The 16,811-nt window shown below is 55.9% G+C and overlaps 1 protein-coding gene across 1 annotated transcript; it reads right to left on the minus strand.

The window, feature by feature from the left end:
• Positions 1-143: 143 nt before the first annotated feature.
• Positions 144-5,113, minus strand: CDKN1A (cyclin dependent kinase inhibitor 1A). The gene is made up of 3 exons (XM_085561407.1): positions 4,964-5,113; positions 2,099-2,512; positions 144-1,374 (listed from the first exon to the last, which is right to left on the minus strand). Exons 2-3 carry the CDS (start codon positions 2,502-2,504, stop codon positions 1,325-1,327), a joined length of 456 nt encoding a protein of 151 aa, XP_085417533.1. The 5' UTR covers positions 2,505-2,512; positions 4,964-5,113; the 3' UTR covers positions 144-1,324.
• Positions 5,114-16,811: the final 11,698 nt, after the last annotated feature.

Genomic DNA, 16,811 nt, shown 5'->3' on the forward strand with positions numbered 1-16,811 from the left:
GTGTGGCAGGGCTTTATCCCTCTTAGCCCTCACAAAGGCAGATCCCAGCTCAGGGCTGCACCCCCAGAGGGATCCCCAGTCCCTGGAACACCCTCCTCCCCCAGCCAGGCCCTGCTCCCCCAGTCACCCACATTAACCCAGAATGCCTTCGCACAGATGTTTATTTAGAGTTAACACTTACAGACAAACAGCTATTTCCCCTCTCCCCACATACACTTAATAGCATTATTTTAAATATAAATAATTTTTTAATGCTGGGAGCTTGGCAGCTTCACCGACAGCAAAGTGCATTGTGGTGCAAGGTGGGAGATCAACCCTGTCCCTTTTCTTCCTGGGACCATCTTGCACCAGTTTCCAGAGTCCAAATCCAGCAGAGCAGGAGATGAACTCCATGAAAGTGCTGAGTCCCTCAGGGACTCATCCTTCAGTGCTGGAACTGAGCAGCCTCTGCTCCAGGCCATCCCTTGGTCCCAGAGCAGAGCCAGGAAAGGATCCTCTCCCTGCCAGCCCCAAAGGAGAAAAATCCAGGAAAACAAGCTACAATTCCTTATTTCAGCAGCATCCCTGCTGCTGAGCAGTTCTTCCTAGAGGAGCAGAGGCAGAGCAGGGGCTCCCCAGCCTGGAGTCAGTGTTAAGGGAGGCAGGGACATGGGGGCAAGCAGCACCACTCAACAAGCCAACAACAAGGAAAGAAAGTGGGATTTGGGGCCAGCAGAGTGCAGGGGATCCCAGAGCCTCCCGGGGGCAGTGTTGGTCCCCGGCTGGGTGCGGGGAGTCACCCCAGGAAGGTTTGTCCAGGAACGGCTTCCTCTGCCCAGAGCCGGGGGAAGGAGCAGCCTCCACATCGCTCTGCTCCCACGCACGGCCAAGTGCCCGGGTCCATCCTGCTGGGACAGGGGGCCACCCCCATGTGCCAGCAGCAGGGGTGTCCCAGGGCTCTACAATCCACACCAGTGACTTTTCTTAAAGCTGTCTGGTGCCACCAGGTGGCTGGGACACAAGTGTCCCCCAGTGCCAGCCCCCAGGCAGGGGACAGACCACGGGCTGGACAGCAGGATGGCACAAGGACAGTGTTTGGACCCACAGGCACAGGGCAGAGGACGCTTTTCTGCAGGCAGGGCAGTGCTTCAGTCCCACCAGGTCCACCTCAGTCCTCCTCCAGCCCCACCATGGGGCTCCTCCTCTACATTGCACACAGTGAAGGTCCCTCAGGACCCCAGAGTTATTCATAAATAGGAACTACAGACTCTACATTGCTACAGGTGAGCACAGCACAGGGCGGGGGAGCCACGCTCGCCCCGGCGGCAGCGGCTGCCCCAGCGAGTCACGGCTGGGGCCGGGCAGGGACGATCCTCCTCTTGGAGCTGTAGAAGTCTGGAAGGAAGAAGGAAAGGGTTGGAAAGTGTCTCCAGCCCGCTGGGAGCAGCAGGGCAGGAAGAGGGAGGTGTCCCCAGGGAAGCACCCCAACAGCAGCCCAGGTGGGTTTCACCCTAAAGCCCCCATGCAAAGCTGCTGAGAGCAGAGCTGTAAGTCTGCATCATCTCTGCTGTTTGTCTCATCTGCAGTTCTACTCCAGGCCCTGCCCATGGAGCACATGAAGCAATTTTTCACTGTGAGGCTGGTGAGACACTGGCACAGGTTGCCCAGGGAGGTTCTGAGTGCCCCAGCCCTGGAAGTGTTCAAAGCCAGGATGGATAAAGGCTTCAAGCAACCTGGGATAGTGGGAGGTGTTCCTGCCCATGGGACCTTAAAGATGATCTTTAAGGTCCATTCCAACCCCTTAAAATTCTGTGACTCTATGATTGGGTCAGGCCATTGGAACTGAAGGTGAAGAATCTGGGGTCATCTTCAGCTACAAAACCCACAGGCCCAATGCCAGTCCCTGCACAAACCCAGCAGCCCAAAGGCACCCAGCTGGTGGCCTTTTTCCCTTTGGAAGATGGGCTCTGCTTCCCTAGGGGAGATCCAGGGAGGGTGGGACCCCTCCCCATGCCAAGAGCCAGGCAGGGCTCTGGCACCCAAGTCCCCTCTGTCTGTCCCTGCCATGACATCAGTGCCACCAAGCCCCCAAGGAGTGACACCGACCCCCAGCACTCACCTTTGATTGTGGTCTGCCCACGTTTCAAGCTCTGCAGGGAACCAGCCTTGTAAACCTTCGAGCTCTGCTGAGTCTCCTCAGGGCAAATCCTGCCAACACGGTCCTTGGGGGGGACCCTGTGGGCCAAGGAGCTCCTGCTGTCACTGCTGATGACAGCCCTGACCAGGCTGTGAACCTCCTGGGGCGGCTGCTCAGCCACCAGGATCCTCTCCCACTTGAACGGCCCTTCCAAGGGAGTCTCTGTCTCAAAGTTGAAGTTCCAGCGCTGCTGAGCTTCTTCCAGCTGTTGTTTTATGTTGTCCTCAAAGTCCTGCTGGAGCTGCTCGTGGTCCACGGGGCCGAAGAGGTTCCTGCAGGCCTTGCTGCCACAGGGGCTCTGCCCAGCCCTGCTCTGGGACAGCGGCATCGCGGCGGCTGCGGGGAAACCAGAGCGAGTCACGGGGTTGGGATGGCAGGAGCCAACACAGGGGAGTGCTGCCACCGGGGCAAAGCACACGGAGCCAAGGTGGGACAAGCTGGGCTGGGTCTGCAGTGAGGCAGCCCAGAGGGGACTGACACATCCCACAGATTTTAGCAAAGACTTGAGCGCGGCTGAGGTCACACACAGCCCAGTGTGAGACAGGAGGGTGGGGAAGGTGTCAACATTCCCTATTCCTCCTGCAGCAGGAAAAGCCCTGCCAGGTCAGGGTATCAAGCACCTTGCTGCTGTCACAGACTCCACCCAGAACACCCTCGGGGTGCCAGCCTCAGAGCCACACCAGGATGATGCTCCTCTGGTCCCCAGCCACTGCCCAACCTGCTCATTCCCACTCCCATGCAGGCAAGGGCAAGTTGGCACACGGGCAAGTGAAGCAACAGAATGTTTTTCTGGCCAGTTTCTTCATCTCAAGAACTCAGACCCCGTGGTAAGGAAACCTTCAAGCAACTGCAAGAACGTGCCACAAGCTTGACCACTTTGTTAACCACCCTCCTTATCTGCAAGGAGCTGTTGGGTAACCAGAAACAAGACCTTGTTTGTTTTTTTTCAAATCGGTGCCAAAAGTCTTGACCTTCCCAGTAAGTGACAAAACCTTTCCATCTGAGCAGTTCTTCCCCTGACACACATATGGGGATAATGGACCCCTCACTAAACCCCACTTATGAGGAAGTTCACATAGAATCAGAATTGGAAAATACCTAAAATATCATCAAGTCCAGCTGATAAGACTCAGCACTGCTCTGGGATTTGAGTTTTCAGAGCTAAGGCTTGCCCCTGCTTTGACAGCCACACTCACTAAATCAGCTTTAAAAAGGGAGATTCGTAGCTCCCATTTCCTACCTAATCTGGGACTCTCAAAGCCAGGCCACAAAAGATCCTCCCCATCCCCAAACTTCCCCAAGAAGTGAGTTCTCAGCCTCCTGCAGGGAAGATTTCTCCCCAAACTCAGTACCTGCAACCCCTCTGGATTGCCTGTGCCACATTGTCTCCCCCACATTCCACCCCTTGAAGTGTGCAAGAAATGACTGAATGTGGCACTCAGAACTCTGGTCTACTTGACAAGGTGTGGATCGGTCAGATTTTGGACTCGAGGATCTCAGAGGTCTTTTCCAGCCTTAATGATTCGATGATCCTATTACCAGGCATGCCACCAACCCAGTGTGCCAGTGGGCAGCAGGGGAGTGCCCAGCCCAGGGGGCTGGGGGGCCACATCCAGTCCCTGTGGCCACCCCCGTGGGCACCCTGTGCTCAGACTCGGCACCCCGAGTAAAAATAGAAATCCAGCTTCCTATCTCCGGGCAGTGTGAGCACAGACAAGGGTGACCTCACCGCCAGGCAAGTCCCAGCATGTCCCGGCAAGCCCGGGCAGGTAGTGGGAGGGGGACACGCTCCATCACCCTGAGCAGACACCCCCCGGCCCTCCCCGCCTGCGTCGCGAGCCGATGTCCCCATTCTCAGGTCAGCGACGCGACTCAGGTGCCACCCTGGAGCCTCAAGATAACACCCTCGCCCTGACTCATGGCTGCAGATTGCCAAAGCCACCAAAGAGGGAGGGACCGGGGCCGGGTCATCGTCCCCTCCCATGGGGCTGGTGCCGCTTCCAGCGACCTCTGCCCAGCAAGAGCCCCGAGGCTCCCGGCAGCCGGCGGGAACCCCAAGATTGGGGCGAGGAAGCGGCAGGTGCACACCCCATTAAAACCTCTTCCAGCCGAGCTGGGTGATGAGAGCACCCCTGGGGGACACCCAGCGGGGCTCCACAGACACCTGCGACACCCAGGACCAGTCACACCAGTTTGGGGAAGGCTGGGCGAGCAGGAGGGGCGGGGGGCACCCGCATCCGGGAGCGGCTGAAGCCGCTGATCCCGCGCAGAGAACGCCCGGGGGCAGCTGGCACGGGGTGGGCGGTCCCCGCCCGGACACGCAGGATGCTCGGTGGCGGGACCGCGCCCGCACGGCACCGCACACGGCACCGCACACGGCACCCCGCACACGGCACCGCACACGGCACCGCACACGGCACCCCGCACACACGGCACCCCGCACACACGGCACCCCGCACACGGCACCGCACACACGGCACCCCGCACACGGCACCCCGCACACGGCACCCCGCACACGGCACCACACACAGCACCCCGCACCCCATCCTGCGCGGCACCGCACCCCGCACAGCGCCGCACCCCATCCCGCACCGCCGCCACCGGGGGCCGAGAGCGACCCAGCCCGGCCCGGGGGCTCTGCATTCCCCAGGGGGCTCCCAGGGCTCCGCACCGCCACCCCCGGCACCGCCACCCCCGGCACCGGGCGCGGCCCCGCTCTCTCCCCGGCTGGGGACGCGGCCCCAGGCGAAGCCACCCCCGCTACGGCGTTCCCCCCGCCCCAGGTACCGGCGCTTCCCGGGACACCGGCGCTTCCCGGGACACCGGCGCTTCCCGGGACACCGGCGCTCGCCCCCCGCCCTGGCCAGCGCAGGAGCGGAGCCGCCAGTCGCGGCCGCGCCCGGCCCCGCCCGCACTCACCGCCGTCTCCCCGCGTCTGCCGGTGTCTGGAGCGTCCCCGGCGTTTATAGGAGGGCGGGGCGGGGCCGGCAGCCGGTCCCGGCGTCGCCCGGGATTTCCCTCCCGCCCCGCCCCGGACCGGCCCCGCGGCAGCCGCCCCCGTCCTGCGTGTGCCCCTCACCCGCACCGCCCCTTCCTCTCCCATCCCGCTTCCCGGGAATGCGCGCGGTGCCGGGGAGACCCGGGCATGCCAGGACCGTGGGCACCGGGACTCCCTTGCTAGGGACGGCGGGGACCTGTGCCGGGGGATACCGGGACCCCCTCCCTGGGGAGTGCGGGGACGTCCCTACAGCAGGAGATGGAGGGACCCCCATCAGGGGTGGGGGGAGCCCCTTCCTAGGTCGGTGCAGGGACCCGGCCTCAGGGAGCAGAGATACCAGCAGATACAGGGCCCTCCTCGCTGGGAGGTGCAGGGTTCTCCCCCATCAGGGAATACATAGATCCCCCCATGAGGAAATGCAGGGACTCCCTTCCTAGAGGGGTCAGGGAACAGGGAGATGCCTCTGTGAGGGATGCAGAGACCTCCTTGTCAGAGGAGCCCCCGGCAATGCATCCAGGGTGCCACATTCCAGCCGGGAGAAGCAGGAGTTCAGCCAGCTCGAAGGGGGTCCGTCCTACCCAGGCTGTCCCACCCACCGGGCCGCTGTAGGAAGGAGATCCATGGATCAAGGAAGGGTGGCTCAGCCCCTCGAGGTGCCAACCTGAGAACCACACGGTGATGATCCTCCCCTGGCCCCCAGGCACTGCCCGACCCGGGCCACCCCTGGTCCCTTGGTCTCTCCAACTGGATTGTCTCCCCCAGGCCTGGCTCTGCTCCACCAGCAGAGCCCCATCAGCTGCTGTGGGTGGAAAAAAATGCTTGGAGTAAGACCTGCTGCTCTGAGTCCTGCAGATGTCCAAGCAGGGACGAGGAGGAGGAACAAGTCTGTTCATGTCCTGTGCATGTCCTGAACTGTGGCAAGGATTTGAGGGGACCTGTGGTTTAGCTGGAAAATGCATCCAAGGAAAGGTGTGAAGACAGGTCAGCTTCTGCTGGGGTTACTCTGTGGGCCTGGAGGGAGCTGCCCTGAGCCTGGCCGGTGGCTCCATCCCTGCCTGGCAGCCTGAGAAGGGAAGGGATGCCTCAGAGCCAGCCCAGGGGGCACAGGGCTGTGTCCTGCCAGCCCAGACCTCACGGCTCGGGCACACAGAGACAAGCACAACCTGCTCCCGTGGGCACAAGGAGGTGACAGCACAGTTCCAAGTGACAAAGACCATGTTAAAGTGATCCCTTGGGAATGCCAGGTCTCCTCAAAAGCCCCTGGAGGCAGCAGGTACCGAGGAGGACCCTTAGTGTGCAGACCACTCCTGCTTTTTCCAGCTGGAGTAGCAGATTCCCACTGGCCAAGGCAGCTGGAAAACATTTTTGGGCATGTTTGACTGGAGGTTGCCACAAGCTGCAGGAGATTTCACAATTACTTGGCCCCACTCTGGAGCTGTGCCAAGGTGCTGGAATTTAGTTCAGTGGTGGCTGTCCAATCCCCCAGAGAGGCACAGTTAGATGGAGAGGAAAGGTGAAAGGAGGATGAGGAATGGGAAATTATCATCTTAAATCATGCTACACCGCTGAAAACCCATCCTGTAAATATGCTGTCTGGACTTAAAGGCTCCAAATTCATCCTGTCTTTCTGTTTGTAATAGGCAGGGAGAGCAGGGGACAAGTTGGGACAGGGAAGTTGTCACTAGTTTTTCCACTAGGGATGATTTCTGCTTCTGGGTGAAAGGAACAGCCTTCAGAGCCTCATGCAGAGGCACTGGGTGCTTGCAGATAATTTCCTTGCCAAGCTCCAGCTCTGCTCCAGCTGCAGGTGTGGGTGCTGAGTGCTTGCAGATCATTTCCTTGCCAAGCTCCAGCTCTGCTCCAGCTGCAGGTGTGGGTTTGCTCCCTCTGGATGTGAGAGATGCAATTGGCACCACCCAGCCCAGGCATCCCCTGGGTCAGTGCAGCTCCAGTGCCACCTGGGACTCTGAGATGAAGCAGCATTTACCAGAGGATGCTCTCTGCTTCAAACACATCCCTTTTTCTCTGTAAAAGGCCCCTTCCCTCCTGCCCCCCCGCCCCGTGCACAAAAGGAAATGGGAACATCAAACCAGCAGCTTTTTGAAGTGGTAGAGGAAGGGGCTTGTGCAACCCCAAGTGGCCCCAGAACCACTGGGGCAAGACTGAGGGATTCAAAAAGTGAGATAAGCTGACCAGCCTGGCTGCTGGGAACACCCCAGTTACACCAGGGGTTCATCCCAGGACTAAACCAGTGAGAAAATCAGATATAAATGTTCCTTTAGGAAAGTAACTCTCAGTGATTTTTTGGTGGGGTGAGGGTTTACTCCCCACACCCCCACAGCCTGGGATGGGAGATATGGGGAGGTTTCTGGCTCTTGCAAACTCCACTCTCGCTTCCCTTCCTCCGGGAGAGAGGAGCTCCAGCCACGCCAGCTTCCGAGGAGATCTCAGCCAAGTGGGTTATTGGAAATGGGAAGTGGGGAGAGGGATGGCGTCAGGGTCTGGGTCAGGAAGTTCATGGGCACGTCTGCAGTGGCATTACCAGAGTAAAGAAAAGAAAAAAAAATAGGGCTTGTGACAGGGGAAGAGTGATTAAGAAGGCAATACAGGAACTTAAAAAAAAAAAAAAAACAAAACAAAACAAAAAAACCAGAAAATCCCAAAGGTGATTCATGGTGTTTGATCCTACAACACGGAGGAGAAGGAAGAGAAGGAGGAGGAGGGCAGACACAGGATTGGGGATCAGGATCAGCGCCGAGGGTTGATGGGCTATTTCCTTCTCACCATTATAGCCATAGTGTGGGATCTGTCACCTCCCCTGTCCCGGGCTCACTCTCCCCAGGGCTCCCAAACCCCCACCGGGGAGGAGTGTGGTCGTGGGAGAATCCATGTTTATCATTTCCTTTAATAACCCGTCCCAATGCCTAGAAGCAAAAGGAATATATTAAACGACTGCATATTTCACAGCCTTCAAAGGAACCTCTTCCCCAGCACCGGGGGCACCCAAATACCGAGCAGCAGCTGCTGCCTCAGCCAGGGAGCCCCCGGGAGCATTGAATTCCCAGGGGATCTCCCCAGGTGGGTCCCGCAGAAGCCGAAGGGAGTGGAAGCCTCGGCAGACACGGAAGCAAAGGCATCACTCAGGGCAGGCAGAGCCGGAGGGTGACTCAGCCCATCCACGCAGAGCCACGGATCCCTCAGGGAACGTGCCCGGGCACATCGCTTCTGACCGGGGCTCCTCCCTGCCCCTGTCCCGTGTCCTCCTCTGACTCGGGAAGCAGCACCCCCAAAAGCCACGGGGACATGGGGGCAGTTCCAGCGTGGAGCAGGGGACGGCTCGGGGCGGATGGAGGAAGCGGGGTTGGAATGCTCCAGCCTCGGATAGGATGGAGAACGGGGAAATGTGGAACCGTGTTTACAGGAATAACACACTGAGGTCCAGCCCGCGCTCATCAGGACTGTTTTAAATGCACACAGATTTTCCACGTGTAGGGATTTTACACGGGTTTGAGATTTAGTGGTCAAAGGTCTATGTGGAGAGGGTTTTTTTGGGGCGGGGAAGTAATATTCCTGTTAGATCAACCAGCATAGAGGGGGAAACAGCAAAGATTTGGGCAGATAAGCATCCCCTCAGGTCCTTTGGAATGGAGATGGCAGAAATCAGGGCACACGTTTCTCAAGGTGAGATAAACACAAACTCTGCAAAAAGGTGAATTTCTACCCAGGGAAACACCCTGAAAATGGGGGGAACTAACACAGGACCTCTGCCCCAGCACGGAGAGTGGGGAGGTAAGCACATGGGGTTGGGGTTCAGTCCTGCAAAACACCACCCTACACCCCAAATGTCCAGCCAGGTTGTGTCCCACTCCATGGAGCACAGGGGTGATTTTTTTCCCCTACCTTAAGCAGCTTTTATTTGCCAGAACACCCCAGGCAGGTGGAAATTACTCAACTCAGGACAGCAGATTGCCAGTGACAAAGTCCTGAGTATTCCAGCACTAAAAAGCCTCTTCAGCAAGATTCAAATCACCAGGAGTTTTTTCTCTGTGGGTTTGGTTTTTTTTTTATTATCTCTGCTAACAAGCTTTTTTCTTTTAAGTGGGAAAAGTGAAGGCTCTTAATGAAATCCTCACGCTCCAGCAGAAGTCTAAATGAACCCAGTGTTGGGCTGGAGGGCGTTTATATCCCAGCGAAGCCTGTTTTCCCATCAGCTCTTTGAAGTGCCCTATTAAGTGATTTTATACTAATAGGATTTTCCCAGGAAAGAAAGACAAGAATGACAAAACGCTGAATGCTTGATTAACTCTGCCCCTAAAAGAACTCGGATCGTGTTAATTGACTGTTCCCCTGCCATATCCAGCCCTTGTTTGCCCCATTTATGAAGGCATTTTGATGAGACACCAGACCCAGCAGAGTGGAAATAGAGTCCCACCAAGCACAAATAGGGGATGAGACAGTCCTAAAACAAGGCCTTTGCTTACTGGAAATATTCCTGGATGCGGGAGCCAGGCTATGAATCGGTCACTTCATTCGGCCCCTCACTCATTTTCATCCAAGATTGTTTTTAGCCCCATTCATAGTCATTAACGTAATTGCTTCACTGACTTTCCATGAGCAGCTTGGAAGCTTTGTGGGGTTTTTTTGCTGGCAGCAAAGGCCTCATTGTTCGGAGTACGGCCGGGTGGCTGCAGTACCTGGCTCCAAACCCTGCACCCGGCTGCCCCTTTATTCCCTGGCTGCTCCACCTCATTGCCCACGGCCCCGGAGCACGGCAGGACGGGGCAGACACTGGAGGGGACCCAGACACCCACTGGGAACCAGGGCGAGCGGCTCCAGCCTCTTGCAGTGCTTCCTGCAGGGAATAAGGTCCATCCAAAATGCTCACTGGGGGTTATTTTACAGCCAGCAGCTCCCCAGCATCTCAGTGAGGGCAGGGGGAGGAACAGCAGAACCTTACCCAGCAGGATAAGCAAGTGGAGGGAGTGCAGGGCAGGATTGCTCCTGTCCATGCAGCTCATGGGTGCCCAGCCCTCGGTGCAGCCCAGCCCCTGGAAGCTGTCAATGGATGTAATTCTTCCCAATGCACAGCACGTGTGGCACGGTGCTGCTGCTGAGGGATTTGCTGCTCTCCAAGCCATGGATGGCTTGAAATCCATTGGGAGCTCAATCTGGCCCTTTATAGCCACGAGAAGGAGGTGAGGATGAGGAGCCCTGACTAAGCACTTGCTCACGATGTCACCTCTGAAACAACCCCGATCCCATGGGCACCCTCTGCCTGGAGCACCCAGACACCAGGACGGGGCGTCTCCACTCTCAGGTGCTGGGAGTTTGGGTTGTCCCACACAAACCTGGGCTCTGGGACGTGCACACTGGCCCCCTTGCCCATCCCAGCACCCGCTGGCTCAGCGTGTGTCACCATCTCCTGGGATCTCCAGTCACACCTTTCGGGAATGCCCCAGTCCAGCACAACCTCGTGATTCACTTTGTGCTGGAGGGCGAGGAGTGGGGCTGGCCGTGGGCAGAGGGAGGGAAGGGGCACAGCCAGGGGCAGGCAGACCCTGCACATATCATGAAATGGGATCTGTAGGAGGGCAGGACCAGGACCCAGACCTCAGACAGACAGACAGAGCTCTGCCTTGTGACTCATGCACAGCCCAGAGCAGAGCAGAGGCAATGGGAGGGGACAGCTGAGATGGCAATAAAGGCAGGGGTGATGATATGGCAGCCACCACCTTGACACAGGGTAAGGGTCGATTGCACTTTTCTTCCTACATGTCAGTCAGGCAGAGCAGGATTTCTGGGAATGGGGATAGAGGAGCAGCTTTCACCCTGCTGGCCCCTCAAGCTGGGCCTTGGGGGTGGACATGCTCCACACACTAGAGGGGCTCTGCCCAGTTCCACAGAGATTAAAGTGAGGGAGTTCCAGGTGCCAAAATAAAAATTTCTCTTTCAGTTTCAGGAAAAAAAAAGAGAATTTGTTGAAACATAGAGCTGTGGACAGCAGTGCCACAGAGGATGGAAAGAGAGTTTAAAATGTTCTGTACTTCACCCACCAGTAGCAATGCTGCACCAGAGCCCTTCGCACCTCTGCACAAACCTCGGCTTTGCAGAACACTGAGAGATTTATAGATCATCAATTGTAAATCCACAAAGGGAGCAAGGAGGGAGACAAAGGGAGAGGGATGTTGTAAAGCTGGGAAGCGCCCCTGCCCCTGTGCTGAGCACTGCTGAGGCCACACCTTGAGTCCTGGGGTCAGTTTTGGGCCCCTCACAACAAGAAAGACATTGAGGGCCTGGAGTATGTACAGAGAATGTAACAGAGCTGGGAAGGGTCTGGAGCACCAGGGGGGGCTGAGGGAGATGGGGGGGGGGGCTCAGCCTAGAGAAAAGGAGGCTCAGGGGGAACCTTGTGGCTCTGCACAGCTCCTGACAGGAGGGAGCAGCTTGGGGGGTGGGGCTCTGCTGCCAGGGAACAGGGACAGAATGAAAAGAAACAGCCTAAAGCTGCACCAGAAGTTTAGGTTGGATATTAGCAAAAATTCCTTCACCATAAGGGTTGTCAAGCACATGCACAGGCTGTCCAGAGCAGTGGCAGAGTCACCACCCCTGGACATAGTTCAAAAAAGTGTAGATGGGTTAGTGCTAGACCTGGCAGTGCTTGGGGGAACAGTTAGCCTTGATGATCTTAGAGGGCTTTTCCAACCTAAGTGATTTCATGATTCTATGAAACAGGAAACACTGAAAACATCTGTAGATCAAAAAATACCCCACGGGTCCCTGTCAAACATTCCCTGCACAGGGGAACTCCTAACTCCAAATCTGGAGTTTCATCCACGAGTTTCTGAGCGGCACGTGTCAGCCAGGCAGCTGCAAGGACAACTTGGCAGGACTGGCAACAAACCACACCTGGAGCTTATCTCCCCAGCTGGGGCAACCTCTCCCACAAAGTTTATAGTACAAGTGCATGAAAAGCTGATCAATCCAGCACCAGGAAGAGCAGAACCCATGCATGAGGTGTAATAACAGTGGTGTTGGGCAAAAATCCTTCCCTGCAATGAGGCTGAGGCTCTGGCACAGGTTGTTCAGAAAAGCTGTGGCTGCCCCAGCCTTGGAAGTATCCAAGGCCAGGTTGGATGGGGTTTGGAGCAACCTGAACTAGTGGAAGGTGTTCCCGTCCATGGTACAGGGTGGAACAAAATGAGTTTTAAGGTCCCTCCCAACCCAAACCATTCTGGGATTCTGTGAAACACTGACTGCAAACACTTTGTATCAAACACTGACGGCAAACCCTCCATCAGCAGGGAGGGCTGGGACAGCACCGAGACTTCCTGCTGAATATTTTTGAATATTCATGTTCTAAGTAGCCTCTGCCCACGAGGAGATAATGCCTCTCTCACAGCTGGCAGGGGTGATCTTCCCAAGTGACAGCCCAAGTGACACAGTGCCCCACCCTGACACCACTGCTGCACCCCGATAGCGCGGTCCCGGCAGAGCGCCGGGGCTGCCCAGGGCCTGTCACACAGCCCGGACTGTTTTGGGGGTGGCATCAGGCAGTGGCACAGGACAACTTCTGTGTTACCCAGCGAAATGCCCAAGAACAACGTGACTGCAGTAGGAGAAATCCCCTCAGTCAGGGAGGTTGTGGAGTGACACCGCTGGACATGGTGACACAATCCAGATGGGAAGGACATGTGCTTCCCTTTTCTGACTGGGATCACTCCCACAGAAAATCTGACGGCAAAAATGACTTAGAGAAGCAAGCAGAAACACCACCCAAATCAATGTGAAGATTTGTTTGACTCCCGAGTTATGTCAGCCACTAAATTATTAAATAATAGCCACATGAATCACTTGGGAACGAACATAGTGTTCCTCTTGCATGTCTATTTTGTATTTGTCTGGATCCCGTGTTTATTTTAGTCCCCAGCCGTGTTTGTTGAAAGGCATTAACAGAGGAACTCGTGGCCGTGCCCCAGTGAAACTGCAGAAACGAAAGAGCAACCCCAGACAGCGATGGTGTTTGGAGGAAGCCAGAACACTTCTCACGTGAGAGCCTGGGATAAGGCTTCAGCTCTGGCAAGCTCCTGACTGACCGACTGCAAAGCATGGCCAAGCAAAAACTGGCTTTATTCTGCCTCTTCCTGGCAGGTTGGGGTTGTGCTGCATTCCAGCAGCAGGGCAGTGGGAGCTGCCTCTTTATGGCAGGTAGGGCACGGTGCCATCGCCCCGTGCAGGAGCTAAGGTCCAACCGGAGCAACTGGAATTGCACTCCTGCCCTTCAGCCTTTTGTTTGCAAAAGGGGCTGATGCTCCAGTTTTTTCACTTGTTTTTTTTCTTTTTCAGCCAAGAGATTCTGTGCTGTGACAGCACCAGAGCAGGCTGACCTGTGGGGGGAACTACAGCTCAGGTTTTAGGACATTATTTCTGGGGCAGGATTTGGTAGCAGAAATACCTTTGTCCAACATTCAGCCACTTTGAGGATCTGTGTATTAGGAGACATTGAGGCAGCTCATGGTGATGAGATCACAGCAAATGAAAGTAAAACTGGGAAACTGAAAAGAGGTGATAACAGCAGTAAATAGCTGCAGAAGTGCCCAGGCTCTGCTGGGGGAACGGCTGAACTCAATGTTAGTAAGAGGGCTTTTCCAACCTTAGGGATTCTATGATTTTATTAATAAACACAAAAGCCTGAAAACATCTATAGGGAAAAAGTCCTTCCAGCAATGGGTTCTGCTGACAGAGCCCCACAGAAGCAGGAGAGGTTCAGAGCTATGAGGTATAACCTGCCCAAGGCTGCTGCAGAAGATCCATGGACACTGTGTGGTGTCTCCCTGGTTTCAAAAAGAAAATGTAAAGGCAGAGGATGAAATGCAAGGCCCCTCCATCAGTAGCACATTGCAGTTCCAGCTGTGGCTGGAGGACAGAAGAGCAAAGCTCCAGAACCAGACTGGGTTTGGAGGATGGGGGAGGGTAACACAGCACACCTGTTTGTCCAAGAGTAAAAAAGCTCTTCTTTCACAGAGCAAGGTTTGGCTCTGGACTCCTGCAGCTCTTTTCTCCTCTCAGAGGGGAAGCAGCAATCCTTCCCAAGGCTCAGGTTTGAAATCAACACCGGGTACAATCCATACTGGCTCCCTTCAGCCTTCTGAACAGGGTCAGCTCAGACAGGGTAAGGTACCCTAAAAACCTGGTGAATTTGAGTGGAACAGACAAAAACTATTTTTCAAGGGATTTTTTCCTTGTTTTTCTAACATTATCTGTCAGCCTTCCTTTTCTCCAGTTTTTGTCCTAACTAGCATATGCATATGACATGTCATCCTGCACATGGAGCAGCCTAACCAGAAGCACTGTCAGTGCCTGGGATGATCACAACTCACTCAAGCATGACCATGTCTGAAGGCCAGTGAAACAAATCCCAACAAAAGCAAGGACATTCTAAACCTCTCTACTTTGTAAGTGCAAGGCATATTCTTAACATGATCTTTGGTCATAAATAAAGAGCAGCATGTACATAAAAAGAAAAAAAACAGATTCTCTTCTTTGCAAACCCATTTGCACACGATGCTCTCCCCAGGGAGAGTATACAAAATAAATGGGATGTGCTCAGGCACTGCTGAGGATTGACCCCAAGACGCTTCTGCCTGAAGCAGGTGCAGTTAAACCCCTCCCCAGATTTGAAACACCATGTAACATTACTGTCAGCACCATGAAACCAGGCCCTGAAACAATTTGGACGGTGTCAGGTAGCAGCAATTGCTCCATCACTCCAGGGGTCTCCAGAGCACGGCTGTGGCTGAGGTTTTGCCGAGGAGCCTTGGCTAGTGTCCCCCTGTCCTACCCTGGCAGGGACAAACTGCTTGGTGTTACCTCCTGGTGTCTTGGGGGAGAGGAGAATCTTTGGGGAGAGGCAAGGGATGTCCCTGACCTTAGAAAACCAACACTTCCTTGTACATTTAATTTGAGAGCAAACTTTGTAAACACAATACTCCCAGGCTGGTCACTCCCTCAGACAGGAAGGAGATGCCTGAAACCCACAAATGTGCTGGTACATAAAAAATAGCTCATTACCTATACCCTGTGGGAAGGGCTGTCCAGTCAATGCTTATAAATATTTATACATTTCCTGTATTTCTCTAGAAGCTGTTCATTGTGTTCCACTTCAAACTTCCACCTGATTGTATAAAACCAGATCACTTCTGATCTGAGGGGAAACTTCTTCATTCAGCTGTGGAGTAAAATAGCCAGAAACCTGAAACTGAAATGCTTCCAGTTCCGCAAGACTGTTGCGTATGAAAACCACAACCCATTTCCCACTGTCTCTGGCACTTCAGATTTCTCTCCCTGCAGTAGCTGAACTACTGAAGGCCCCTTGTTCCCCCAGGTAACCACAGGAAGAACGTCTGTGCCGGCAGAGGCACCGTGAGCTGTGACCCTTCCACACATCCGACACTGCCAGAGGCACGTAGGGAAAGGGAACAGAACCAAGCAGGGCCCCGGGCAGCCCCCAGAGCTAGGCTGGAGCCCCGGGCAGCCCCCGGGCCCGGAGCTGGGCTGGAGCCCCGGGCAGCCCCCGGGCCCGGAGCCGGGCTGGAGCCCCGGGCAGCCCCCGGGCCCGGAGCCCCGGGCAGCCCTCGGGCCCGGAGCTGGGCTGGAGCCCCGGGCAGCCCCCGGGCCCGGAGCTGGGCTGGAGCCCCGGGCAGCCCCCGGGCCCGGAGCCCCGGGCAGCCCCCGGGCCCGGAGCCGGGCTGGAGCCCCTGCAGAGCGAACAGGCCCCGGCCCGAGGAGCCGCGCTGACCTCTGCCGGGTACCGGCGGCACTGCACGGCCCGAGCCGGCTCCACCCGCTGCTCCCTCACCCTCCGCAGGTGAAACGAGGCCCCGCAAAAGCCGGGGACGGGCCCGGGCATTCCCAGCTCACCGCTGAATCCCACTCCAGGGGCAGTTTGAACTGGGCTGTGAGTGCCTCTCGCACCACATGCGGGGTGGGAGAAACAGCAACACACAGTCTTTAACTCATCAGCAAAGCCTCAGAGGGGTTGGAAGAGACCTTCAAGACCCAGCCCAACCAACACTGTTATTAAATAAATCAATCCAGACACTGAGGTCAGCAGCACCAGCACATCCTTTTCTTACAGCTTTCATCGTCTCCTTGTCCCTGCCTGGAAGCAATCAAGCAAAGGCAACTCCACCACCGGTGTTTATCATGAGGGATTTAATCCAAACCACACAACTGAACCAATGGAGCAATCTGGGATTCAGGTGTTAAGGGAGCCCTTGGGCAGTGTGGCAGCTCCACCTGCCCTCCAGCCATGCTGCATTTCTACAGGAAGTGAATCTTCAAAGTAAATTTTGGCTTCCAGACTGAGATGGGATGAATACCTTAACTGCTGCTCCCAACCCACAGCCCATGGGGAACCTTTGCATCTCCAGCTGGCTTTCCAAGGAATCACTGCAGGGCTGACTGTTGGGCAAAAAAAAAAAATCAGGTGGCATTAGCTACTGAGCACCCCAGCTGAACCTGTAAAACAGGGATTAGACTGCCATGGGAGTGACACCCTGCACCTCACCACAGACAGGTGAGCAGGTACAGCTGTGCTGGACACTCACAGCTGAGTTACAGCCAGATGGGGTGACTGTC

The sequence above is a fragment of the Lonchura striata genome, chromosome 26 (genome assembly GCF_050655825.1).
Source record: "Lonchura striata isolate lonStrDom1 chromosome 26, ASM5065582v1, whole genome shotgun sequence".
NCBI classification, from domain to species: domain Eukaryota; kingdom Metazoa; phylum Chordata; class Aves; order Passeriformes; family Estrildidae; genus Lonchura; species Lonchura striata.

Coding starts and splice junctions, on each gene's coding strand:
- CDKN1A (XM_085561407.1), bottom strand. CDS start 2,504: ATGCCGCTGTCCCAGAGCAGGGCTGGGCAGAGCCCCTGTGGCAGCAAG. Junction 1,375..2,098: donor TGGGCAGACCACAATCAAAG/GTGAGTGCTGGG, acceptor TCTTCCTTCCAG/ACTTCTACAGCTCCAAGAGG.